Below are 26804 nucleotides of genomic sequence, written 5' to 3'. Positions count from 1 at the left end.
ACCACTGCTTACTCCATTCAAAAGCATTACAATAGAAATTCTTTTACAAAAAGCTAGACTGGGTCAACTGTAACTAGAAACAAGCTTAAGAAGAGAGAATTCAAGATGTAACAAAAGACTTAGAGATTTACAATCAACATAATATGTAACTAGAAACTCATTCTATAACTTTGAATAAACAAAATCTGCCAAATTATGAACCTAAAAAAATATTAGAAATAAGAGAACATACAGATTGCGAGAGTAGTGGAACTTCTGGACGATTCCGCATGAAGATGTGGGCTTTTGCATATGTGAGGAAGACCTGAGAGGAAGATGCCCTGAGGGAAGATCGACGAGGAAGAATGCAGCTCACGACAGCTCTTCTGGACGTTTCCGCGACAAGATGCGGGGTTTTGGATTTGTGAGGAAGATCTGCGAGGGAGATGCCCGGAGGGAAGATCAACGAGGATTAATGCACCTCGCGACAGCTCGCGGGGAGGAGGATGAAAGGCACCTCGCGACACGAAGATGTTTTATGCTGGCTAGGGCATTCCTAACGAATTCGGACGGAATGAGGGAAGCATTTGACGGAGTGGTATTTTTGTTATGAAAATAGTATTTAGGAGGTATGAGTGTAATATTTAAGTATTAGATGTTAAATATGTACTATGTAACAAATAAAGTGGCATGTATGTAAAAACCCCTTCTTTTTTTTTTGGAAAAATTAGGGGCAAAGCCCATATATTAATCACCAATAGTTACAAGTAAATGAAGTTACAAGTAAATACGACTCTATCATCCAAAAGAAAAGAAAATTTGCAGATAAGAGGGACTCAGGAAAATGATTTACATCAAAAGGCATCAAAGCCTAAATCATAGAAGCAACCCGTAAAGCCGATAAAGCCAAAATTAGACACCGGTTGCCTGCCAAAGTGAGATTGGAGGCCGTCACAATGCCCGAATAACGCAATCCTAGTTGCCCAAAGACCGTCCAAGGATGCATTGAAGATGTAAATCTGGCACATTATCGTCCCATATCTGCAAACATCTTCCCACAAAAGCACATAACTGGATCTAGAAGAAATAACACCAAAGCTCCAGCTGTTTGAACAAAATAACAGGGAAGCAAAAAATTCCAACCCAAAAAAACTCCCATAAGCTTCCAGCAGCAGGGACGATATAATGAGGGAGCAAAAAAGAAATGCTTTGAATAACACCATCTTCCAAAAAAAATCGAACTGCCAGCATAATCCTCCAGTCATCTCAGAATTTCATTAAAATGCTCTTTGATTGAGTCATAATGCCTACAGTTTTTAACTTTAGCCACAATAGCAAAAATAATAACTCTTTTAAGCTCATCCGGGGATCTCCAAACCGCAGAAAATCTTCTGTTGTTTCTTTCTCTCCACAGGTAATACACCAAAACAGCCACCATAAAATAATAGAAATTTTTATCAGCTCTAGTGAAGTTACGGTAGCTCCCAAAGCTATCAAATACTTGTATCAGATTTGGCCTCAAATAAAATTTCCCCAAATGAGAAAAAAGAGCAATGAGAAGAGAAAAAGAGTAATCACATTCAAAATAAACGTGAGAATGCGTTTCAAAGTTGCCACGACAAAAAAAGCATTCAGGGTTAGCTGGGATACCCCTCAAATTTAACAAATCAGCCATCTTAAGTTTTCTTTTAACAGCCATCCAAGAGAAAGAGGCATACCAAAGAGCAAAACCTTTATGCCAAATAAACTTAAACCAAGAAACATCCTCTAAATTGGAATGAAAATACTCAGAAAAATGTTAATTGGATGGGTTGGGTGTAATGGTCCGAGAATTCCAGGACAGCACAGGACATTCCCCCAAAATCACTTTACTGTTGATAATAAGCTTAACTGATTCCGGAATGAACTCCGGTAGATTCCAAATGTCATGAGCAATATAATCCCCAACCCAATGTTGGGAGTTACAATTAAGATCCATCAAATCAGCCACAGTGCGATTGTTACACCATGGATCCCAAAAGAACGAAAGTTTGGAGTTTCTATGAACCGAGAAAGAAACAACAGGCTTGATAGACACCGCAGTTTTGCAAAACAATTTCCAAAATTTAGAAGCAGTATGAGGAGGAGGCTTCCAAGGGGAGTGAAACTTCTCCCTGAACCAAGAGCTGATTAAAGAGCTATGATTATACATTCTAAAAATGAAGGAGCAAGCCATATTGTAATAAAGAGAGTCAAAAGATGCCAGCCCCAGACCACCCTTTCTTTTAGGCATAGTAACCGACCTCCAAGAGATAATGTGCATCTTTTTATCCAAAGTATTCCCAAAGAAAAGAAACTTGGAGCAAATTCTAGACAAAAATTTACAACAAGCTTTAGGTATGATTGCTCCTCTAATCCAGTACGCGATCGTACTAGCAATAGTGAATTTGAGGTATTGCACACGACCTGCAAAAGAAAGGAATTTAACTTTCCAACCCGCAAGAAGAGTAGAAATTCTACTCAGGAGGGGTTGGAAGTGAGAAAATTTGAGGTTGTAAGAGGAAATTGGGATTCCCAAATATGTAAGGTTGCGTTCAACATGATTAATCCCCAGAATATCAGTAATTTGCTGCACATCAATAGAATTCTTCGAGAAAATAATGCTGCTTTTAGTAGGGTTAATGACAAGACCCGAAGACTTAGAGAAGTGATCAAGAACATCAACCAGAGCTCTTGCATTATCCACAGTGGCTAAACCAAACACCAAAAGATCATCAGCATACATTAGGTGGCTAGTCTTAAAAATTTGATGCTGCATCCCCAAAAAGGAGTGATTCTCCCTGCAATCCAAGCTAGAGGAAAGGCCATCCATAACAATGCAGAAGAGGAGGGGGGAAAGAGGACAACCTTGCCTCAATCCAGAAGAAGATTTAAAGAACCCTTCCAACGAACCATTCAGACAGATAGAAAAGTAAACATCAGTAATGCAAGCATTAATCCAAGAGATAAATAAACTAGGGAACCCCTTCTGCTTAAGCCTGTTGATCAAAAAAGGACGAGAGACCGAATCGAAAGCTTTTTTAATGTCCACCTTGGCACAAAAATAATTTTTATGCCTTTTGAATTCTCTTAACAGTTCGGAAGCAAGAATGATATTGTCAGTAGAGCATCTCTTGGTAATAAAACCTGATTGGCTTTCATGAATGATAAAAGGAAGACTACTTTTCAACCTATTAGCTAAAATCTTAGCTACAATTTTATAGAACACATTGCATAAAGAGATTGGACGGAAATCAGAGATGGAGTTGGAATGAGTACCCTTACGAATGAGTGTAATAGCCGTTGCTTTAGCACCTTTAGGCATCTGCCCTGTAGAGAAAAAGTGCTTGATAGCTCTGCATAAGATAAAACCAGATAAATGCCAAGTTTTTTAATAGAAGCCAAAGGAGAAACCGTCCGGACCCGGAGCAGAAGAAGGCACCCCTTCAAACACAACCCTTTTAATCTCATCATTAGAAACCGGCAACACCAGGCCCTCCAAAAGATGAGAAGGAACCAAATTACCTACAGGCAGATTATGAGAGCTTTCGAAGATCGGAGTAGGAGCATTGAAGAGATTCTGGAAGTGATTAATAAGAGCTTTTGAAATGTCATCATGAGAAGAAAGAACCCCAGCGGGGGTAGTAAGCTCTTTAATCACATTTCTGTTCTTCCTCGACTTGATCTTGGCATAAAGAAAACCAAGATCATCCTCACCTTGGGTTAGCCAGTAGGCTTTAGCCCGTTGAGAAATCCATGAGTACCATGCAGCTTGAAACATAACCAACTTCTCACTAGTTTACTTAAGATGAGAGTTCAAAACAGAATTCAAAGGATCCTTTTGAATATCAGTGAGGCAATTGAAATGGGCATTTTTTAACTCAAGAATACTGTTAGAAATAAAGTTAGAAGAATTCCAGGTCTTCCCCCTAATATCATTTTTAAGAGATCTCAAGTAGTCATAGAAGACCGCAATAGGGCTAGCATTAACCGGTCTATCAAATGCTCTTTGAGTTAAGTCCCAAAACTCATCAAAATTAGTCCAAAAGTCTTTAAACATGAATCTAGAGGCAGATTTCTTGAAAAGAGAAGCATTAAGGATAAGTGGAGCATGATCAGAACCAGAAAAAGTGTCCACTTTATAAAATGCCGTAGGAAAGGAGTCCAGGAAGGCAGAATTGATCAACATTCTGTCCAACTTGATATGGATAGGATCATCACTCCTTTGATTAAACCAAGTGAAAGATAACCCAACAGAGGCAAGGTCTTGCAATCCAGCATCAAAAACAAAATTGTTAAGTTCACCCAATCTATCATTAGCAACGGGAATACCTCCAGCTTTTTCCCCACCAAACCTAAAACAGTTGAAGTCACCCATAATAATCCATGGAGAGTTCAAATTAGAAGAAATGTTTAGAAGATCTTTCCATAACACTTTCCTCTCTTCCACAGTATTGGCAGCATAGACAACCGACATGTAGAAAGGAGGAAAGGAACCAGCACCAACCAGATCGTGGATCAGTTGTGAAGAGGAGAAAGACGGAGTAAAAGTCACGTGAGCATCATCCCATTTAACCCAAATTCTACCTGGCGTAGAATGGTTAAAATTATCACAGTATTTCTCATTCTCAAACAAGGAGTGAGAGAATGAGAACCAAGGGTCAGAAACAGAAGAGAGAGTAACCTTAGCTTCCAAAACACAAAGAAACTTATTTTCCCCAACAATTTCGGCATCCTCTTGCTATAACTTTGTTTGTTTGACCATCTAAAGTTTAAACCTCAGTTAACTGCAATTTTTTTATACCCTAAAAAATGTACCACTCATCGAACACAAGCAATTACTTAAACCCCCAAAAGCAACTACCTTTAAAAGATTTGCCGCAAAAAAAAAAAAAAAGAAAGATCGAATAACAACTATGGATCCGCTAGGGTTTCGCTTGTTTTGGCGGCGTTGTGTTTTTCCTCCTCTGCTCCGGCCTCCGGCCGGAATGGCTCTCCTTCCCTCCGATTTTCCGCCACTAAATGGTTCTTCCCTGCTTGGGGCTTCACCGATTCTTCCCCCGATCTCCTATACTAGCAATCTTGTGGCGCCCTCCTCTTCTCGCGATATTGGCCTTTGACCTTCGTTAAACCTGCTAAAAAGCTTTCATTTGTTCCTAATGAGCTTAATGAAGGTAAAGAGATTTGGAATTTGTTCCTTGTTGGTTATTCCTTGGGTCCTCGCCCATATTACGAAAGGCTTCTAACGTCGATGTAAAAAGTGTGGAAATTGAAAGGTTCTTTTTCTCTTCTTTCTTTGGCCGACGACTTCTTCTTGTTGAAGTTTACTGCGGTGGAAGATTACGACTTGGTGTGGTCGGGTGGTCCGTGGTTCCTCCTCGGAAGACCCTTCATCCTGCAGCGCTGGAACCCCAGATTTCAGCCTAGGAGAGATGAGTCTGCCTCGATTCCCTTGTGGATTAAGGTGCTCAATCTACCTCTTGCCCTCTGGACCCCGGCAGGTATTTCAAAAATTGCTAGTTTCGTTGGTGAACCTCTATATGTTGATACTTTGACTGCTAAGAGAACTCGACTTACCTTTGCGAGAATTTGTGTCAAAGTGGATAAAGATTCGGAACTGCCAGAGATTATTCCGATGGAAATCGATGGAGTTGATCTAAATCTCACGGTTGTGTATGACTGGAAACCTAGTAAATGTGAGGGTTGTGGATCGCTGGTTCACAATTTTGCGCTTTGTCCCAAAAACCCTTCCCTTAAGCCGACTCTTCCTCCTAAAGCTGTTTTTAGGGGTAGAAGCAAAAGCCGCAATCCCACTAAATCTCACAGGCCTCCTTCCCGTAGCAAACCTAATGCACCCACTTTACCCCCTTCGGCTCAGTTGATCCCCCATTTTTCTGACTCTAATGCCCAAACTGTACTACCTCCTACGGCTGAAATTGCCGTGACCTCAACGCCTTCAGCACTTGATCCTCCTCTTGTCAATTGCTCTAAAACTCTACCATCCGAACCTATTCTTCATAACCCTCCTTTTCCCAACCTCAACCTACCTCAAGCTGCTTCCTCATCTTTTACATTCCATAGTAACCATGCCAATTTGTTATCGCCTATGGTTATTCTTGCTAATAGCTTTGGCTCTCTTCCTGTGGAGGAACCTATTGATGAGGTGACTCGGGTTGGGAATCCTGATGGTAATCACATTTGTGAAGAGGAATTCTCTTCCTCCCAAAATATGGAAGGGAACATCTCAGCAAAACAGATAAATTTTAAAGGCTCTCCTGCTACTTCTTCTACCTCTACCAAGGTCTCTATTCAGTCTAAATCGCCATCCAAAAAAGGAAAGTCCAAAACTAAGACGGCCAAGAAGGTCAAACTTTACAAATAATCATGTCCATGCCTCCTATTGCTGCTTGGAATGTACGGGGATTTAACAATCCCATCAAAGTCAAAGTATTGTAAAAAAAACCTTCTTAATTTGGTGCCCGTATGATCCAATTCCGATCTCTCCAGCGATACTAGGGTTTAGGGTTTAATTCGATCTCCTTTGGTCTGCAAACGTTCCTCTCCGCCAAATTGGCTGCGTTTCACCTAGTCTAGGTCGAAACTGTGACTTATCATTGACCTCCGCTGAAGCTCAATCCGCTGGTTAGCGGTTCCTTGATTCCCCACCGAGGGCTTCGATTTTGGAATTGGAAATGGCCGATCAGAGTGGCGACGTCTGCAGTTTCTTTAAGAAACCTTCAAGGAACAAGAACATCCGGAAGAGAACGGCCACTGAATCCACCGAAGGAGAAGATGAAAACGGTGACCAAGAACCCCAAACCTCCCTCCCCTCTCAAAGACCCAATAAAACCCTAGCTTCAGATAAGGCACTCCACTTCTCAACCGCAACTTCCTCCTCAAAGCCATCCGGTAAAGATGATGGCGAAATCGAACCCAAGAGCGAGGCCGGCCTCTTTCACTTCGAGTCCTCCAAGCTGATCCAGGTTCAGAATGACAGCCGCGCCACTGCCTCTCTTCAGACCGAGACAGAGTTCGATCGTGACGCGCGCGCGATCCGCGAGCGAGTCCTCAAGCGGGCGGAGGAGTCTCTCAAGGGGAAATCCGGGTCAGAGGTCAGTAACGAGAAAGTCTATCGTGGCATTCACGGTTACACCGATTACAAGGCTGGGTTCCGCCGCGAACAGACAGTTGCCGGCGAGAAGGCAGGCGGTGCGCACGGTCCACTCCGCGCGTCGGAGCACATCCGGGTCTCGGCAAGATTCGACTACCAGCCGGACATCTGTAAGGACTATAAGGAGACTGGTTATTGCGGTTTTGGGGATGCGTGTAAGTTTATGCATGATCGAGGCGATTATAAGTCTGGGTGGCAGATGGAGAAGGATTGGGATGAGAGAGAGAAGGCCAGGAAGAGAAGGTTGGCCATGGGAGGCGGTGGTGAGGATGGTGATGGTGGGAGTGATGATGAAGATGATCATGACTTGCCGTTTGCTTGTTCTATATGTAGGAGACCTTTCGACGATCCGGTTGTGACCAAGTGCAAGCACTACTTCTGTGAACACTGTGCCTTGAAGGTATGCTGGTTATTTTGGATTCTTCATTTTCTTTTGTTGAGCATGAATCCTTGTGATGCTTTATTGATAAGGCAGCATGGTATAGTTTGGGGATAATTAGTTTTTTTCCTGAATGAATGTCACTAGAAAGGGCTCATAGTGTCTTTCGATTGGCATTTGGGTTAAGTTGCTTTTGGCCTCAGTTGGTAATGGTTTTTTTCATGCTATATGTGCAGCTTCTCCACAATTTTACCATCATAGGAAACACACTTGGGAAACCGTTTGCTCATCTTTGAGAGAATAGCAATTAATTTATCTCATAGAAAAACACGAAATGATGGTATTAGGAATGACCTTTATTTATTAGATTTAAACGAGAATTTGGCTTTTAATAGGACACAATGGAGAAAAAGGATTCATGTAGCCGACCCCACGTAGTGGGATAAAGGCTTGATGTTGTTGTTGTTGTTGTATAGAAAAACACGACAGTATTATCAGATGAAGTCTCTACCAAATGTTCCTGACCGAATGAGCACTTTTTGATCATTAGCTTTTCTACTTTACCCTTAGACGTAAGTTGAAAATAATCAGGTTTAATGGGATGTTTGTATCTTTTATTATTCCTTATTTTTTAGCCTTGATTAAAGAGCTAGTGTCATTTTTTTTGAAGATGATAGGTAATATCCTCAAATATAAGACATAAATCTGTTAGACCGGTCACTGGACTGCTCCAGCCGGTCCATACGGGATCGACTCGAGTCGACTCGAGTCCCAAGCCGTGGGGTCCAACAGCCCTCAATGAGGAAGTAATTAAAGTTGTTTAGGAGGGAAAATTCAAATGAGGGGTTGTTTAGAGATTTCCTTTATTATTGTATGTTCGTTGTTTTTCGGCTCTAGCGACGTCTATAGATTTGGGAGAGACGAATCTTCCTCTTCGATTTAAGATCTATTGTATCTTGTGTGTTTTCTTCCATCTTCTATCAATATAATTATTTCTTGCTTGTGTTTCCACTACGCTTTTCTTATTCTTGGTTTTGCACCTTGCTGAAATTCAAATTCAATCATGTTTATTTTGATTTCAACAAGTGTTTCCTATCAAATTGGTATCAGAGCAGTATCCGGATTGAATTGGAGGGTTACCCTTGCTGACTTTTGCTGCATTTTATCGTCCAAACTTCTAAACTTTGATGTTGGAATGGCAGATTTACTATTTTTTATTTGGTGATCAAGATCTGGGTACCTATGGCGGCCAAGAAGATTGATGCTTTGGAAGAACTTCTTGAAGGAGGGATGAGCCAAATCAAAGTGTCGGTGGAGGACAAAATTTCTTCAATGGAAGATAAGTTATCAAACCTAGAAGAGATGATGAAGAAGGTGTTGGAACTTTACACGCCAACGACAGCATCAATGGCAAGGGTGCTGGTAGGAGGCAAGGACATCAAAATTGGGTTGTGGGTCGGGTTCGGATTGGACCCAATATTGATCTGCTACTGTCTGACACGACCCGAACCTTTCCGTTTTTGTAGACGGGTCAGAAATTTCAACCTGGACTCAACCTGACACAAAACCTCGGTGTGATAAGTGTGCGAATGGGAGAAAATGTGATGTAGAACATAATGACCAAGACGATTTATATTAGGATTTTGCACGCTTGATGATTAAGAGCAATTTAACTAAAGCTTGATGTTGATTTAGACAATGAAATAAAATACAAGAGTGATAACAAAAGCTTAGGCCAAGTCACTTGCAAAAAGTAAAAACCACATAACAATCAATTACTCTTGACATTGCAAACGAAATGGGTTTCAACTTTCAACAAGAAATCCCTAATCTAACAATAAGAATAGTGCTATGCAAGATCTCTCACACAACTCCTAATAAATACTAGGCTTTAACGGAAGAGTCAACACAACTTTTCATGAGTCAATTAATAACTACAATTGAGAGTGACTAAAAGATAAAAGAGTAGGAGGAAAGTTCACCCAAATAAACACGACAAACAAGGCTCCAGTGTGGTGTTTATGTGCTTGAGAGGAAGTAGACAACAACCTTTGATTCTTCTCGATGTCTTTGGACATCAATCTGATTTTAAAACCAGTGGAACAACAATAGGAGATGGTTACAAATGCTGGACAGCAACTTTGACACCTGGGGAAATTTTGGACAGCAATCTCCAATGCTTGTATAAACCTTGGGCAGCTGTTATAGGCTGATGGAGGCTTTTGAACAACAATTTCAAACCTCCCAGGGTGCAAGACAGTAGTTGGTGGCTGCAGGAACCTGTGGACAGCACACTTCTATGTCCAGAAAATTCTGGACATCAAACTATCCAATCTTGGAATGCTGGACAGCTGTTGTAACGACATTGACAGCAGCTTGTAAAGATGCGAAACCCTTGGACAGCTCACAGGACTTGTTCAGAAGTCTGAACTTGACTGGGAGAATGATGCGGGCCACTGCCGACGCCGACCGGCAGAGGAAGGGCGGGCTACCCCGCGGCGCGCGGAAACAGCCGGAACAGGCGCCGCACCGACGCGCCCGTTCGATCCGCCGAAGCAGGGACGCGGAGCGGGACGGGGCTGTTCGGCTTGAGCTGAACCGGTCCATTTCTGGACCGGTTTGGCTCAGGTCTAGCCTGAGCTGGGCGGTTCAGTTTGGGCAGCCCACTAGTGGGTTTGGTTGGGTCTTTTGCTTGCTTTAAGTAGGGATTGAGAGGGGATTTCTAGGGTTATGCATTTGGAGCTTTCTCTTAGCCTCTTAGTTTCCTTCTCTTGTTTTTCTAGGGTTTGTAGTGGGAGACCTTGTCCTTCTCGAAGTGGACAAATTGTATCTTTCTTTTGTGTTGAACTTGCTTCCCTTTCAATACTAAATGGATTCCCTTCTCTTTTTTATGATTGTGCTCTAATTTTGAGAGTTTTTCTTCAAAGTTTTGGAGGGTTTGTGCCCTAATCCGAAAATCATCAAAGTGCACAACTCTAAGGATTTTACCGTGGAAAATCTTTGCTTTTGATCTTGTTTTGTTCCTCTCATGCTCATTTGAGAGAAATTAGGGCAAAATCGAATTGGTGAAACCCTATGGCGTATCAGAGAACTTCAGATTTCCGGATCTCTGGATGCAGGAAATAAGGAATAAGGTGGGGGTAATTAGTGAACGACAGCAGGAGTAGCCTTGGGATAGATTTGATTGCTTAGGTGGCAAGTCAATTAGATCCCAAATTAAATTGGGGAGAGAGGGTGATAGGAGAGAGGGGGGAAATTTGGGATTATTTTCCAAAGGAGTGAGACTTCCTTTTGGAAGGAATTTAATTGGTGGGGACATGGTAATTTCGGCCAGGTGAGATAGAGAAGAAAGGGTGTCTAGGTTCAATGTATTTGGAGTTAAGACATTAATTGCTCAATTAATTCAGATTTGGATTAATTGATTTATTTAATGGCATTTCCAAAAATATGATTAATGAATTAGGAAGGATTTGAGATTAAAATTTGAATTATTTCAAAATTCTAACTTCTTCCAAAGATAGATGGAGTTAAATAAGGAAAGTGGAGCTTTAGGAACCAATTTTGAAGAAGGGGTACGGGGGAGTTTATGGAAGCATTTAATGCCTTCTTGATTTAAGGAATTAAATTTGGGAAGAAATATCTCATTCCAGTTTAATTAAAATTCAATTAGGAAGACATTTGGAAACTTTTCTAAAATAGGATTTATATTTTAGGTAATAATTTCAAATTCAAATATATTTGAATTTGTAATTATTTGAGTTACCTAAAATATGTAGAGCTAATTTAGGAAAGGTGTAATGGTAATTGATGAGGGAGGGGAAAGCAAAGTGGTGGCCGGCGGTTTGGAATAGGGTTTGGAGGGTTTGTGGGTTGAATGGTTTGGTGGTGCGAGTTGGCCAGCGACAAGGTGGATTATGGTTGGGAATTCGGCGGCTAGGAGGTTGGGGATTGGATGGGGATGTTGGTGGATTAATGGGGAAGGAGGAAGGGAAAGGAAAAGGAACGAAAGAAAGGTAAAAGAAGAAGAATCACAAACTCGGCCGTCTCCAAGGTTTGTGGGTGATCCGATTTCCCTCCCTAGGGATTTCTCCAAAGCTCTATTCTAGAACTCTCACAACTCTCCAAAGAACACATGTGCATGAATTTTCTTATAATTCATCCATTAACCCTCCAAGAAGAAGAGGGGAGCTTTAAATAGCCAAATACATGAAGGGAAATAATAAAGACACTATTGCCCCTTGGGCATACATAAGATAAAGCTCTCAAGTGAGGGTAGAAAAGAAAAAAGAATAATAACAAATCAAATACATAAAATAGATCAAAATAAATAGGCACGATCGTAGCCGTAGATCTCTGATGTCCTCATCAAAATGTTTACCTTTGCAACAATCGAGCTCCCTCCCGTCATCGTCGTTACTTCATATGAAACAAAAGAATGAGGAGTTATCATGACTTCTGACCAGAGATGAAGCCAAGAAGGAATGTTGTCGAAGGAGACAAAGAAGTATTTGGTGCAAGAAGCGCACGAATGGGAGAAAATGTCTACCTTTCAAACGAACAAGCTCCTTAAGGACCCTCTCGTCATCGTCGTTACTTTCGATTCTGATCCAACGTTCTTAGCTGTTGTGGCTTCTGACCTGACATGAAGGAACGTCGTCCATGGAGACAAAGAAGTCTTCGGTGCAAGAATGCCATGAAGCACGCGAATGGGAGAAAATGGTAACCTTCGCAACGAGCGAGCTCCCTTCGGAGTCCGGACCTTCCCATCATTGTCGTTACTTCTGATTTTTATTCCGATCCAACAAAAGAACGGCAAGCTGTCGTGACTTCTGACCCGACAGGAAGGAACGTCGTTGAAGGAGGCGAATAAGTTTTTTATTGACTCGTTCAAAACTTAACCTCATGTAGACTAATTGAGGCGGGGGAATCAGCTCAGATCCGGGACAACTTCCGGTTAATGGGTTGACCTGAACCCAACCAAAATTTTCAAACGTGTCAAAATTTGGAACCTGAACCGTACCCGTTTGACAAACGGGTTGACCGTAACCTAGAATTTTTGGGGCGGGTTCTAGTCGTGTTTTTGGGTCTTGTCAAATATTGGCACCTCTAGTAGGAGGAAATATAAATTTTGATAATCGTAGGGATGATCATGATGTGGAGATCCTGGAAGGAGAAGAAAGAAGATCTCTTCAAGTGCTTATTCATAGGAAGGAGATAGGTAGAAGATATGTGGAGAGGCGTGAACATGTTGGGTATGAGCGAATAGGTGCTGGTTTTGAAAGAAGGGAGGTTGATTATGACTGAAAAGTTATTGATTTTGAAGGGAGGAAGGGAGAACTTGAAGAAGGGTTCATGTATAAGCGTGGAAGGGAGGATTGAGATACTTGGGGAGACCACTCACTTAAGGAAGGAAAAATTATGGAGGAATCAAAGGAAACGGAGGAGATCCGAGGGTAAGGAAGTTGAAAATGCCTATATTTGAGAGAGGATGCACATTAGTGGATCTATAAGGTGGAGGGTTATTATGTCGTCAATGGGTTGATAGAGGAGGAGAGATTGACGGCAACTGGCCTGTGTTTTGAGGGTAAGGTATTAGCATGGTACCAGTGGAGAGACATGAGAAGGTCGATACAGAGCTGGAGCGAATTCAATGATTGCTTGCTGGAACATTTTCGAACCAACAAGGGAGGAGACTTTTATGAGTAGTTTTTTGCTCTAACACAGGAGGGAATGGTGGAGTACTGGGGGATATTTGAGTACCTAGCTAGCCTTTTGGACTAGCTTTCTGAGATTGTACTGGAGGGGAATTTTATGAAATGACTCAAACCAGATTACAGGGATGCGATTAGGGTGATGAGGCCTTGTGATTTGGGAGAGGCCATGCAAATAGCACAACTAGTGAATGATCAAAAGCACTTGGAGAGGGAGGCCAGAGGCAGCAATTCAGGAGGCTCGAACATGATGACCACCACATTTTTGGCACCCAAGGGGCCGCCACGGGGTGATCCTCAAGAGATCCCAAAGGAGAAGCCTGTAGGAGGGGAAAACTTTAAGAAGCTCACTAAGGAGTTCGAGAAAAAGAGGACGAAGTGCTTGTGTTTTAGATGTGATGGGAGATAGATCTCAGGGCACATGTATAAGGACCAAACTCTTCAGGTTCTCACTGTCTGTGATGACGAGAAAGCTCAGGAGGGAGTTGAAAGGGAGGCATTGGTAGAGGAGGAGGAAGAGCTGCATCTAGATATGTCGGAGGTCTCATTGAACTCAGTGGTGAGATTTACTCCAAATCACATCATAAAGATGAAAGGAGAAATAACATACAAGGAGGTGGTGGTATTAATTGGTAGTAAAGCTACCCATAATTTTATCTCCAACGAGGTCATAGGCCAATTAGGGGTGAAAGTAGATACAAGGTGTTATGGAGTGATGATGGGGAATTGAAAGGTGGAGATAGGTAGAGAAGTGTGTCGGGGAGTGATTCTGACCATATAGGGGATATAGGCGAGAGAGGACTTCCTTCCATTTAAGCTGGGGAGCACTGATGTCATCCTGGGGATGAAATGACTACATGCTTTGGGGGATACCAAGGTTAATTGGGGAGCACTGATGATGAAGCCAGTGGTGGAGGGAAGAAGGATGATGTTTAAGGGTGATGCAGGGTTATCCAGAGCCAGGGCATAGGTATAAGGACCGAACTTTTCACGGTCTTACCGTCTGTGATAACGAGGAAGCAAAAGAGGGAGGTGGAAGCGGGTTAGAGATGGAAGAGGAGGAGAAGTTGCATTTGGATGTGGCAGAAGTCTCCCTAAACTCAGTAGTGGGATTCACTCCGAATCACACAATGAATGTGAATGGAGAGATAGCTGATAGGGATGTGGTAGTGTTGATAGATAGTGGGGCAACCCATTCATCTCCATCCAGATTGTTGATCTATTGAGGATGAAACTAGTGGATACAGGAGAGTATGGGTGATGATGGGCATGAGAAAGGTAGAAATGGGCAGAGGAGTTTGTAGGGGAGTGGTGTTAACCATTCAGGGGATACATGTGATGGGGGATTTTCTTTCCTTGAAATTGGGGAGTACGGATGTCATTTTGGGGATGAAATGACTGCAAATCTTGGGGAGAGACCAAGGTAAATTGGGGAGCACTAAGGATGGAACTGGTGGGGGGGGGGAAGGAGAATGGTGATACAGGGAGATGCCAGACTGTCTAGGGCGGGAGTCTCTCTCAAGTCCATGATCAGAACCAAATAGGAGGTTGGAGGTGGATATTTGATAGAACTGCAACGATTGGAGAGGGTCAGTGTAGGGGAAGAAGGAGACATTCCTCTTGTAGTGCAACCAGTCATACAATAGTTCAGTGAGCTGTTCCAACCACCTCAAGGGTTACCACCACTTAGAGAACAAGAGCATGCAATTCTTCTAAAGGAGGAGGTGCACTGATTAGTGTAAGATCCTACCGCTACCCGCAGATTCAGAAGGATGAAATTGAGAAGCTGATTAGGGAGATGTTTGAGGCTGGGATCATCAGACCAAGTGTGAGTCCTTTCTCTAGCTCGGTATTACTGGTCAAAAAGAAGGATGGGAGCTAGAGGTTTTGTGTGAATTACAAGGCGTTTGTCACGACCCGGCCCGGTAAGCTCGCATAGGCGAGGCGGGAACAGAGGTCGGACATGATGAAATAAGCTTTCAAAGCATAACATCAAATCATCTAACATAAACTAAACATCTTCAACTATATAATGAAAGAGCCACTAAAGTAAATCCAAGTAAAACTTTTATTTTTCATTCATCTATCAAAAGAAACATGTACATAGAGATTTCTTCCAAAAGAAGGGATCCAAACAATCTAACTCTCTCAAAAATTTTATATATACATCCATCTATAATCAAAATAACAAAACTCAAAAGAATTTGCCGTCCGTCGTCTCCCTACGACGGTAAGTGCGCGGTGGTTGGTCTGTCATTATCTATTCGTAGGATCTCCTGAAAATTTGCCACAACATGGGTGAGTCATAACTCAATAGGCAAATGCTATTTCAATTAAACTTAGAGAAAACAGGGCAAGAGAAATAACATGTATGTCAATACTTTGTGTAGGAACATTAAACAAATCATAAAAATTAAGTAGTATGCCTCTAGGTCAATCATTAAGCCTCTTTTTTTAGTTAAGCTTGCAACTAATCACTTTACGCAATACATGAATTGTTTTCATGAATCATAAGATGTTTTATATGCATATAATGTACTATATATCTTATAATCACCCGTCTTGGAAGCATCTTTTGTACTGATCAGGTACATTTTGTTTGGCCAAACCCTTTACCATTTGGTTCAAAAGAACCCCTTGACCATTTAGCTCAAAAGAGCCCCTTTACCATTGGCTCAAACTCAAAGAGCCCATGTATCAAAGATACCTCCGCATCAACATGCACATACATTCATTCTTTAATTATTCATAAAAAGATCCTTATTCATGCATATGCTCAATTGGCTCCTTATGTGCTACATGATTTCATGATAGCATGAGGAAAGAAAAGAGCTAAGTACATTCTTTATTCATCACATTAGAAAGAAACAAGTGCATTATATGCTATCACATAAGAGATGTACTTGCAATATAAGATAATATATGAGTAAGAACATATGTATGATATTAAGCATAAGCTCAATTGTCTCTAATCCATTTCCAAATGAGTTCATATGATTAGGCAACCATAAAAAAACATGTGCATGACATTTAGAGCATATTAAGATATAAAAGCAGTACGATTGGAAGAATGATAAAAATGTTCACAACAATATAAAACATGTTATGGTGAAAGAATTGAAATTTTCTTCTAAATTAAAAGTGCCACATTTACCTACCTCAATACGATGTGCTCTGTCAATTATCCTTACGAACTCTTCCTTTCAATACCTAAATGAAACACACGCATCAAGTAAAAATTACTAATCCCACATAAATTCTCTAAAGCCTTATGCTATGGTAATAAAGGACCCCTCCCTAATTCATGTTCACGCTTCCCATCTAAACCCTTTAAATCCTATTTTATTTTTTTATAGAAGAGTCATATTCCTAAATTCTTTTTTAAGCACACACCATTCCCTCCACTCAATTAGCATTTTAAAATTAAATTTTATTTTCGGAATTTAAATTAAACTAAAATTATAAAAAATATTATTTTATGAAAAATGTCAAAATTTCATCATTAGAACACTCCCACAACCCTTAGGAACAAACTTTGTTAAGAGATTTCCTAAAAATCAACATTTGGAAAAAACCCTAATTTTTGAAACTCTAAAAATCTATAGACAAAAGCACATTCTCATGTATGAAATCGTTCCCTAGATCTTCCCTCTTAATTTCTTAAAGAAAAATTCCATGATTCCACAAAATCCTAAATTCTTCATCTAAAAAATCTATGGTAAACATAAGGATTTCTAGGTTTAAAAATGCACCTTAGTATTCCTTAGGCTTTCTCCTACAAATTCCTTCCAAGAGTCTCGCTGGAGAAGTCGCCGAAGCTGCCGCCCGTCGCCTTGCGTGCGTCCGCCCTCTCCCTTCCGCGCGCCTCTTCCTCTCTATTTCGTTCGGTTCGGCCGAATGGAATAAATGAGGGACCGAATGGATTCGGTCCCTTTAATTCCCTTGAGATGGCAAAAGGTCTAATTTGCCCTCACTTAAACAACCCATGCATGAACAAACATTAGGGGTACTTTGGGTATATCTTAACTTCAAATATTCTTATCTTCCAAAATAAACAAATTTAAATATGAGTTATATATATCAAATTTCTTAGAATTTTACTTATAATTTTATAAAATTAATTCCGTCGAAATCCGTCAACCTTGAATTTTTCACTTAAAACTCATCGCAGCGCTTTGAAAAACGTGCGAAGTCTTAAATGACATTTTTGCGGGTTTTACAACGTTAAATAAGGAGACTGTATCTGATAAATTTCCCATTCCGGTGATTGACGAGATTTTGGATGAACTGTATGGAGCATTGATGTTCTCCAAACTGGATTTGAAGTCGGGATATCATCAAATCTGGATGAGGGAGGAAGACATCTCAAAGACAACGTTCTAGGCACACGAGGGGCATTATGAGTTTTTGGTTATGCCATTTGGGGCTTACCAATAACCCCTGCTACTTTCCAGTCATTGATGAATAGGATGTTCGGACATTATCTTCAGAAGTTTGTGCTGATGTTTTTTTATGACATCTTGGTGTACATCAGAACTAAGGAGCATTTGAAGCACTTGAAGTTGGTATTAAGAGTTCTACAGGAGCATCAGCTGAGGTCAAACCTGAAGAAGTGTTGATTTGCTCAAACCAGTGTGGAGTACTTGGGTCATATCGTGTCCAAGAAAGGGGTGGCGGCTGATCAGGCAAAGGTGGAGGCTATGTTGAGTTGGCCCTTACCTAAGAATCTGAAGGAGTTGAGAGGATTCTTAGGGCTGACGGAATACTACAGGAGATTCATCAAAGGGTATAGTACTATAGCATGGCCACTGACAGAGCAGCTAAAGAAAGATGGATTCCTATGGGGAGAGGCAACCACAATATTATTTGAGAAACTAAAGAAGGTTATGATCACGGTACCCGTCTTAGCTCTACCATACTTCACTCAGGCCCTCATAGTGGAGACAGATGCTTCAGGATATGGATTGGGAGCAATACTCATGTAAGATAGGCGACCCATTGCCTACTTCAGCCAGGTGTTGGCAGCCAGAGCCAGGCTGAAATCAGTCTATGATTGGGATTTGATGGCTATCGTTTTAGCCATCCAGAAGTGGCGACCCTACCTGTTAGGTAGACATTTCATTGTTAAATAGATCAAAGGAGCATGAAATAATTATTGGAATAACATATGGTGGCTGAAAAGCATCAGAGGTGGCTGTCAAAATTGTTTGGGTATGATTTTGAAATCCAATACAGACCAGGAGGGGAGAACAAGGCAGCAGATGCCTTGTCCAGATGTATGGGAGAGTTACAGACAGTGGCAGTGTCTGTTCCTTTGATGCTGGATTGGGAGGCCATTAAGGAGGAGAGCTTTAGGGATGAGGAGTTGGGGAAGATCAAAACGGATTTATTTAGAGAAGGTGGTAGCCACCCACGGTACTCAGTAGAGGGGCACAGATTACTGTATCAAGGGAGGTTCGTGATGCGCAGGACCTCAATCCGCATCCTAAACTTACTCCAGGAATTTCATGGAAGCGCGATTGGGGGTCATTCAGGGGTGCAGAAGACCTACAGGAGGTCAGCTGCCGAGCTTTACTGGAAGGGAATGCATAGAGATGTGGAGGTGATGGTGGCAAGGTGTGAGATATGTCAAAGGAACAAATACCTGGCTATGTCATCAGGGGGACTACTACAACCATTGGCGTTACTTGGACGGGTATGGGAGGAGATATCCACGAACTTCATAGATGGGCTGCCCCATTCAGAAGGCTTCACGGTGATGGTGGATAGATTGAGCAAGTATGCTCATTTTATTTCCCTTCGACATTGTTACACCGTGGTGACAGTGGCTTCAGGTTTCATCAGAGAGGTGGTTAGATTGTTTGGGGTGCCATAGGCAATCGTGTCAGATCGAGATAAGGTGTTCCTCAGTCATTTTTGGAGGAAGTTGTTCAGGTTACAAGGGCAGTCCTAAAGAGGAGCACCACCACCCACAGATAGATGGTTAAATGGAAGTGGTCAATAGGAGCTTGGAGACCAACTTGAGATGCTTTGTGTCGGAGTCTCGGAGACACCAAAGCTGTGGGCCAAGTGGTTATTATGGGCGGAGTACTAGTACAACACCTCGCTTCACTCGGCTTCACAGATGACTCCATTCAAGGTGATGTACAGAAGGGACCATCCTCACTTGGTGCACTTTGGGAATAGCAGTACTCTAGTTTCTTTAGTGGATTAGTACTTGGAGGAGAGAGATCAAGTGTTAGAGGAATTGAAGAAATATCTACTGAGAGCTCAACAGATTATGAAGAAACTAGCGGATGGGCATAGGAAGGACATCTAGTTCGAAGAAGAGAGAGGGTGTTCTTGAAGCTCCGACCATATCGATAGAAGACAGTTGCCAATAGGAGAAATGAAAAGCTCACTCCAAGATACTTTGGACCTTATGAAATATTGAAAAAATTGGAGCGGTAGCATATCGGCTGAAATTACCACCCACAACGACTATTCATTTGATTTTCCACGTGTCGCAGTTGAGAAGAGCCATTGGAGATTATACAGCCAGCTAAGAGTTACCAACAACACTTACTGAGGATTTGAAGGTGATTCTGGAACTCTTAAAGTCGATGGGAGTTCGCCATAAAGAAGATTGAGCTAAAGAAATGTTAATCAAGTGGAAGAATCTGCCTGACTATGATGCCACGTGGGAACCATACGAGAGGGTGAAACAACAGTTTCCTAGTTTTCACCTTGAGGACAAGGTGATTTTTTGGGAGGGTGGTATTGATAGGCCAGTTCATCCTGAACTAGCCTAGGAGCCGGCCCAGCGGCCGGCTCATCTTTATAAGAGGCGGAAAAGGGGGGGGGGGGTTCCTCCTTTATTGCTGCTGCCCAATTGGAGCAATGGGGAGAGGGGGTTTTGGGAGGCTAGTTTGAGAGAAAAAAATTGAATGAGAGATGTTTGAATTGGGAAATTAATGGTATGAATAGGAGGGTTTGTTTTGGGGGGAGTTTATGCAGGATTTGAATTTTCTCTTGGAGTTCTTGGGATTTTTTGCTCTAGATTGCTTTGTCTAGAGATTTGGGAGAGAGCGATCCTCCTCTCGAATTGAGGATCACTTGTATCTTGCTTCGTTTGTGTTTGGCTTTGATTCTCTTATTGCAATCCATTGTTTGGGGCTGTTTTCCGCCTAGATTTTGCAGTATTTTCGCTGTTTTCACCAATTAGTGATAGGTTTGCTTGTGAACTCAAGTATTTCCCTTAGAGTTACTTGCGAACTCAAGTATTTCCTATCAGATTCCTTGAAGATTGAGTGGATTTGGCTTCGGAGTGGATGGAAGTCTATTTAGGAACAACTTTATAGAATCAAATTGATTTATTGTAAATACCCAAATTGATGTGTCAAATATATTTAAGAGGAGCGTCTATTGCATAGGTCTAATAAATGTTTGGATTCTTCCAAGGATCTTTAGTGGTCCTCAGTTTACTTAGCCTTCTACATGAATTTTTAGTGGTCCAAAAAATATTTAGTGGTCCCCACCCTATTTAGTCACTTAGTACAAACTAAGCCAGGCAATGAGGCTATTCTTGGCGAATCCTAGTGGAATTAAAAGACCTGTATGAAGTTTTCTCTTGCCATGATAGTTGAGAAGCTTGCTTGGTGGCTGAGGGTAGGGAACCTAGTGATATCAAAGGCCTTTATCTATGTTAGAATCAGGAAATTGGAGACTCCAATTGAGAAGACTTTCATCATAGATTTCTTTCTAGCACACCTATCAACAGAAGACAAAGCCATTGAGAGAATGATATTATTACTTCTTAAGCCTTAAGAAGTATATTAAGCGTGCAAATTCTTTATTGCAAGCGAATAAAGGAGTTGGTGAGTGAGCAGAGCTATGAGGAAAATTGAGGTCAACTTTACCCGCTCTTTGTGACTATTTTGGAGTGGAAGTTCTTCAACCATTATTGTACTTACATTTTTATATATTATGAAGGTGGTTTCATAGTCTTTTCTCTCTAAGTACCAATTGTTTGTGCATATTGGATACCTTGCTATAAACTGTGACATTAGAAATTGACTATATAATTAGTAAATAATATGAACGCCAAGCAAGGGTGTGCTCAAAGGAACAAACATTAGATAAATTGGGCTGCCTGGTCCGAGTTGAATATCGTTTTTACAAACCATAATTGCTGACATTATGAGGATGAATCCCTAGTTGAAATGCAAATCCTGGACGTCAGTTCTGAATTATCGAATGGAAAACACGATGTGGAGACTAATATTTGAAGCTATAAGAATGAAATGTGTGACTTGAGCATGAATGAATCATTGTTCTTACAAATGACTCCATGAATGTATAATATTATACACTTGTTATGACTTCTATGAGCACTTTCAAATACTCCATTCAAATTTTGAGTATTTGTCATAATCATTTCAAATTATTTCATGTGCTCTACTCTAATGTATTAAAGAGTTTCCTTTGAGTTTTGTCTCACTATTGTCCATTTCATCTCCAAGTATAATGGTAGCATAGGGCAAGCATGTGAATCAAGAGCTAAGCAGTAGGGATCCTAATGGATTTTGAGAGGATCCATGATTTGTTGGGCATCTGGGTGGGTGATTTAGTTTACGAGTCATTGAGTAGCTTTTTGATGGACCGGTCGATTTGATTAGGAGGGAATTAAGAAGTTTCTCTAATCAAGAAGGAGCTATTTAGAAATATTCTTAATCAAAGGAGATTAATTGGGAGATGTTTTCTTATTGAAGAGAGCATATTTGAGGGCTGATTTAGGAGCTGATTTAGAGGAGATTAATTAGAAAATATTTCCTAATTGAAGAGGGCATATTTGAGGGGCTGATTTGTGGGTTGATTTGTGCGGAAAATAATTAAGGAAATAAAAGGGAATTGGGGGAGAGCTGTTTGGCTATTTGTTGTTTATTGTTTGCTTTAAGTAGAGTGTTTTTCGTAGGGTTAGGGTTATGTGTTGTTTGCTGAAATTAGATTGTTCATAGGGTGTTTGGGCTCTAGCCGGCAGTTAGAAATTTGAGAGAGGCGGATCTTCTTCTCCAATCGAAGATCCACTTGTATATTGTCTTTTCTTTCATAAAACTTTCATTAAAAAAAATGTTCTTGTGTGTTCTATTCTTGGTTTTCCTGTCGTTGGTTTTTTTAAATTGCTAAAATCAAATTTCAGCCAAGGCTTTTCCTAAATTTCTGCAAGTACTTCCTATCAAATTGGTATATGAGCACTTTTTTGGAAACTATGGCAGTAAGGAAAGTTGATGCCTTGGCAGAAAGTCTTAAAGGAAATGTTGACCAACTCAAATCGGCGTTTGAGGACATAATGTTATCAATGGAGGAAAAGTTTTCTAACCTAGAAAGAATGATAAACAAGCTGTTGGATATTCACTTCAAAGGACATTATCAACATCAACGACATTCAATTTTTGTCAAGCAGAACTATCAACAAAGGATGAACAAATTTGCTGGAGTAGTTGAATCTGATGCAAAGTTTTGCTTAATAAATCTTGCTTATACCGGGCAAGATTCCAAATTCGATGTAGTTTCTCAATCTCAAGTGAACAAGAATTTAATGACCTCACCTATGGAGATTCTTGTTCCTGCTAGCTCAACATTGCCAGTTACATTGACAGATGACATGAATGTGATTTTGGAGCCACTTCTAATGAGGGGAAATGGTGAAGGATTGAAATTTTTGGTGGAGCTACAGATCTTGGATGGCGAAGAAGATAGGGAGAAGATTCAATCACTCATACAGCAGTATCGAGAGGTGTTCCAGCCAGTTTAGGGGTTGACTCCTCCGTAGGAACACGAGCATGCTATCATCTTGAAGTAAGTTGTTTCACCTATCAATGTCTGTCCATACCGTTATCCCCAAATCCAAAAGGATGAGATTGAGGGATTGATCTTGGAGATGCTAAAGGTAGGGACCATTCACCTAATGTCAATCCAGTGCTATTAGTCTAGTGCTTAAGTAGCAATTTCCTTTGTTCCACCATGAGGACAAGGTGACACTTTGGGAGGGGAGTATTGATGGACCGGTCGATTTGATTGGGAGGGAATTAGGTAGTTTCCTAATCAAGAGTGAGCTATTTAGGGATCATTCACCTAATGTCAACCCAGTGCTATTAGTCAAGTGCTTCAGTAGCAATTTTCTTTGTTCCACCATGAGGACGAGGTGATACTTTGGGAGGGGAGTATTGATGGACCGATCGATTTGATTGGGAGGGAATTAGGTAGTTTCCTAATCAAGAGTAATTGGGAGGGAATTAGGTAGTTTCCTAATCAAGAGTGAGCTATTTAGGAATGTTCTTAATCAATTGGGATTAATTATGAGATGTTTTCTAATTGAAGAGAGTATATTTGGGGGCTGATTTAGAGGGAGATTAATTAGGAATATTTTTCTAATTGAAGGGTTTAGATTTGATAAGCTTATTTGGGGGGCTGATTTGGGAGAAAAATAATTAAGGAAATAAGAGGGAATTGGAGGAGGGTTGTTTGTGTATTTGTTATTTATTGTTTGCTTTAAGTAAGGTGTTTTTCCTAGGGTTATGGTTATATGTTGTTTACTGAAATTAGATTGTTCTTAGGGTGTTTGGGCTCTAGCAAGCAGCTAGAGATTTGAGAGAGCGGGATCTTCCTCTCTAATTGAAGATCCACTTGTATCTTGTCCTTTCTTTCATAAAACTTTCAATAAAAAATGTTCTTGTGTGTCCTATTCTTGATTTTCTTGTCATTGGTTTTTTGAAATTGCTAAAATTAGATTTCAGCCAAGACTTTTCCTAAATTTATGCAAGCGCTTCCTATCATTTTATTGACAGGATACCAAGTTGGTTTTGGGAATATGGATTATCATGACCTAGAGACATAATGTCTGACTTTCTTTTCAATTATGAAGCTTTTAATTAGCTTTTTATATCTGAGATTTTGATTGGTATAACCAAATACTTTAAATGGATTCATGTTTAGCCAAACAGGTTTTGGAATGATCGGATTAACCAAGTCAAGTTAGTTGGATCATATTCGATTCTATTTATATTTTCTAGGTTAGGGATTCCAATGTCTTAAACCAAGTTAGGCTAGTTGGGAGAGATTGTTTTTCTCTCTCCTTATGCCTGAGCATTTTGGTCATTAATGATGAGCATCTGGTTGTGACATCAAAGTCCTGAATTGAATGTAAAGTACTTTAGCTTTCTCCACAAGGAAAGGTATTTATAGTGGTGTGGATTACTAGTTTGTGACTTTTGAAGATATGGATGATAGATGGGGGAGACACTTCATATCCAAGGTTCACATTGGATGAAAATGCTTGGGGGTGTCTTAGTCCTTTGGTTGATTTGAGGGTTTAGGGGCAATACATACCATGTCTAAGATTAGTGCTTGATCATTGTAGCCCTAGGGTAATTGATGGATGGATGAATTCCTTAGACCTTGAGAGTGTTTTTGGACATGTTTATTAGTTGGTGGATTTGTGTTGATGGCTTTGAGATTGGCACTGATCTCCCCTTAGGCTTTCACTTAAGTGCTTTTATGGATCTTATGATGATTCAATAGTGTATATTCAGAAAGACCATGATCTTGTTTTGCCACCATTACTTAAAAATCATAAGCATGAAACTTGGTGCCTTGATTAACCAATTTGGATTAATCCAGAATTAAATACTTTTTTTGGGATGTATCTGATGCAGCTGGCAGCAGCAGTCCAGCTACCTAGGTGGAGCCTAGAACCTCCTTTATCACCTATAGGAGGAGGCTTTGGGAGGAAACTCTTTGGGAAAGGGGGGAACTTTTTGGGAAAGATGTAAGGGGCATTTATTAGAGGATTTGAGCCGTTTAAGGAGGGAGATTATGGAGGGTTAGGGTTTTTATGTTATGTTTTTGAATTTTTGTAGCAGTTTTTGTGAGTTGTTTGGGTTCCTAGTAGCTACGAGGAATTATGGGAGAGACGATTCTCCTATCAGACAATGAATCAAGTTGTATCTTGCCTTGCTTTGTTTGGAAATTAGTAAAAAAAGCTCTTTGTGTTATTTCTGGGTCTATTTGGAATAAGTTGCCATTTTTTTTATATTATTGTGTACTGTTTTGATTATCAATTCCTATCAGTATCACACCTTATTCTATATGATAGTATTTCATTTAACAATCAACCAAACATTGCCATCATCATCATCATTAGTCTCATCCCAACTTTTTGAGGAAGTTTTGATTAGAATGACTGTCTTAGTTGATGATGTTTTGTTTCAGGAGCTATAGCTAACGTGCTTAACATTTGTATATTATTGTGACCTTGAACCACTCTCTACATCGTGCCACAAAAATATTGAGTGCTGGCCTTATTTCATGTAACATGCAATTTTGGTCTCTAGTGAAAATTGAATAGATGTTTAAAGTCAGATAGGTGAGCTATTTGTTTTTCATTAAAGTAGGTCCTTTTACGGGTACATGCGATAGTGTCCATTTTGTATCTATTAAGGCTAAGTTGGGAATCAAATAGAACTTGTTCTTTTCAATGATCAAAATTCTCTTCATGCATCCAGGTGCAGTGGTTTAGAAACATGATTTGTCTCTTGAAGTTTTGAGGACGATGGAATGTTAATGCTATATTCTCCTTGTAGTTGCAAGTTATAAGTAAACATTTTTTGGTGTTACATAGCCTTCTATTCTTGGTTTAAGAACAAGAATTTTAACGCTGCTATTCTATTTTCTGTTTATCAAACAAGCAGACAAGCTTTTTATTACATAGTAAGTTTTTTCTGGGTACTTTGTGTGCTTTGTTTAGTGTACCTCGTTGTTACTGATATTTTGAAACTAAAGATAGAAGTAGCAGGATTTGTCTTTTTGCCACTCGTTTATTTTATTATTGAATCTAAACATTGTTTTGCTGTAAACTTTTGATATGCAGCATCATTCAAAGAATAAGAAATGCTTTGTTTGTAACACACCGACGCTGGGTATCTTCAATACAGCTCAAGAGATACGAAAGAAGATGGCACAAGAAAAGAAATAATTATGGTACTTACATATCACCATTTTCCATAATTATTCGTCATGTTTTTATATATTTTTCTTTGTTTTATGATGTTGAGTTAGACCAGCATGATGTAGCCTATAAATGTACTTACGGTTAAATGAAAATCAGGTGGGGTTGAATACATCTCTAAATGGTTTACAATTGCTCCATGAATTTCATTCTATTTGTTCCCTAATTTCTGCATTTAGTTGTATGAAATTGTATACTTTTCATTTCCTATGGGATGGTTTCACTCACCTTGTGCGTAAGTAATGAAGTGGATCTCCCATCACAAAAGTGAATCTACCTTTGCCTTTTCTTTCCTTCACTCTTGAGAACTTGACTCTTAATAGGATACAATGGAGAAAAAAGATTCATGTAGTCAATCCGGGATAAATGCTTGATAATGATGATGTTGTTGTTTTTCCTTCACTCATCTTTAGTGCTTTTAAATTTGTGCATTGAATACTTTTTTTTTGGCATTCGGCACCTAGAGTTACCTTTATTAGTAATTTTTTCAATGTTATTAAT

At 40.3% G+C, this 26804-nt stretch overlaps 1 protein-coding gene across 6 annotated transcripts in view; it reads left to right on the top strand.

Annotated features, from left to right (window-relative positions):
* Positions 1 to 6401: 6401 nt before the first annotated feature.
* LOC110100028 (zinc finger CCCH domain-containing protein 15) overlaps positions 6402 to 26804 on the top strand; it is a 31239-nt gene continuing 10836 nt past the window's right edge. For 2 of the 6 annotated variants that reach the window (XM_020827396.2, XM_020827395.2), the window contains exons 1-2: positions 6411 to 7568; positions 26166 to 26275. In XM_020827396.2, the coding sequence (XP_020683055.1) occupies positions 6690 to 7568; positions 26166 to 26270 (984 nt within the window). In that variant the 5' untranslated portion in view covers positions 6411 to 6689 and the 3' untranslated portion in view covers positions 26271 to 26275. Of the gene's footprint in view, positions 7569 to 7783; positions 7889 to 26165; positions 26456 to 26804 lie in introns of those variants that run through there. The other 4 variants (XM_020827393.2, XM_020827394.2, XM_028697749.1 and 1 more) reach the window with 3 other exon arrangements.

The sequence above is a fragment of the Dendrobium catenatum genome, unplaced genomic scaffold (genome assembly GCF_001605985.2).
Source record: "Dendrobium catenatum unplaced genomic scaffold, ASM160598v2 fragScaff_scaffold_993, whole genome shotgun sequence".
NCBI classification, from domain to species: domain Eukaryota; kingdom Viridiplantae; phylum Streptophyta; class Magnoliopsida; order Asparagales; family Orchidaceae; genus Dendrobium; species Dendrobium catenatum.
This window is presented reverse-complemented; position numbering and strand designations above follow the sequence as displayed.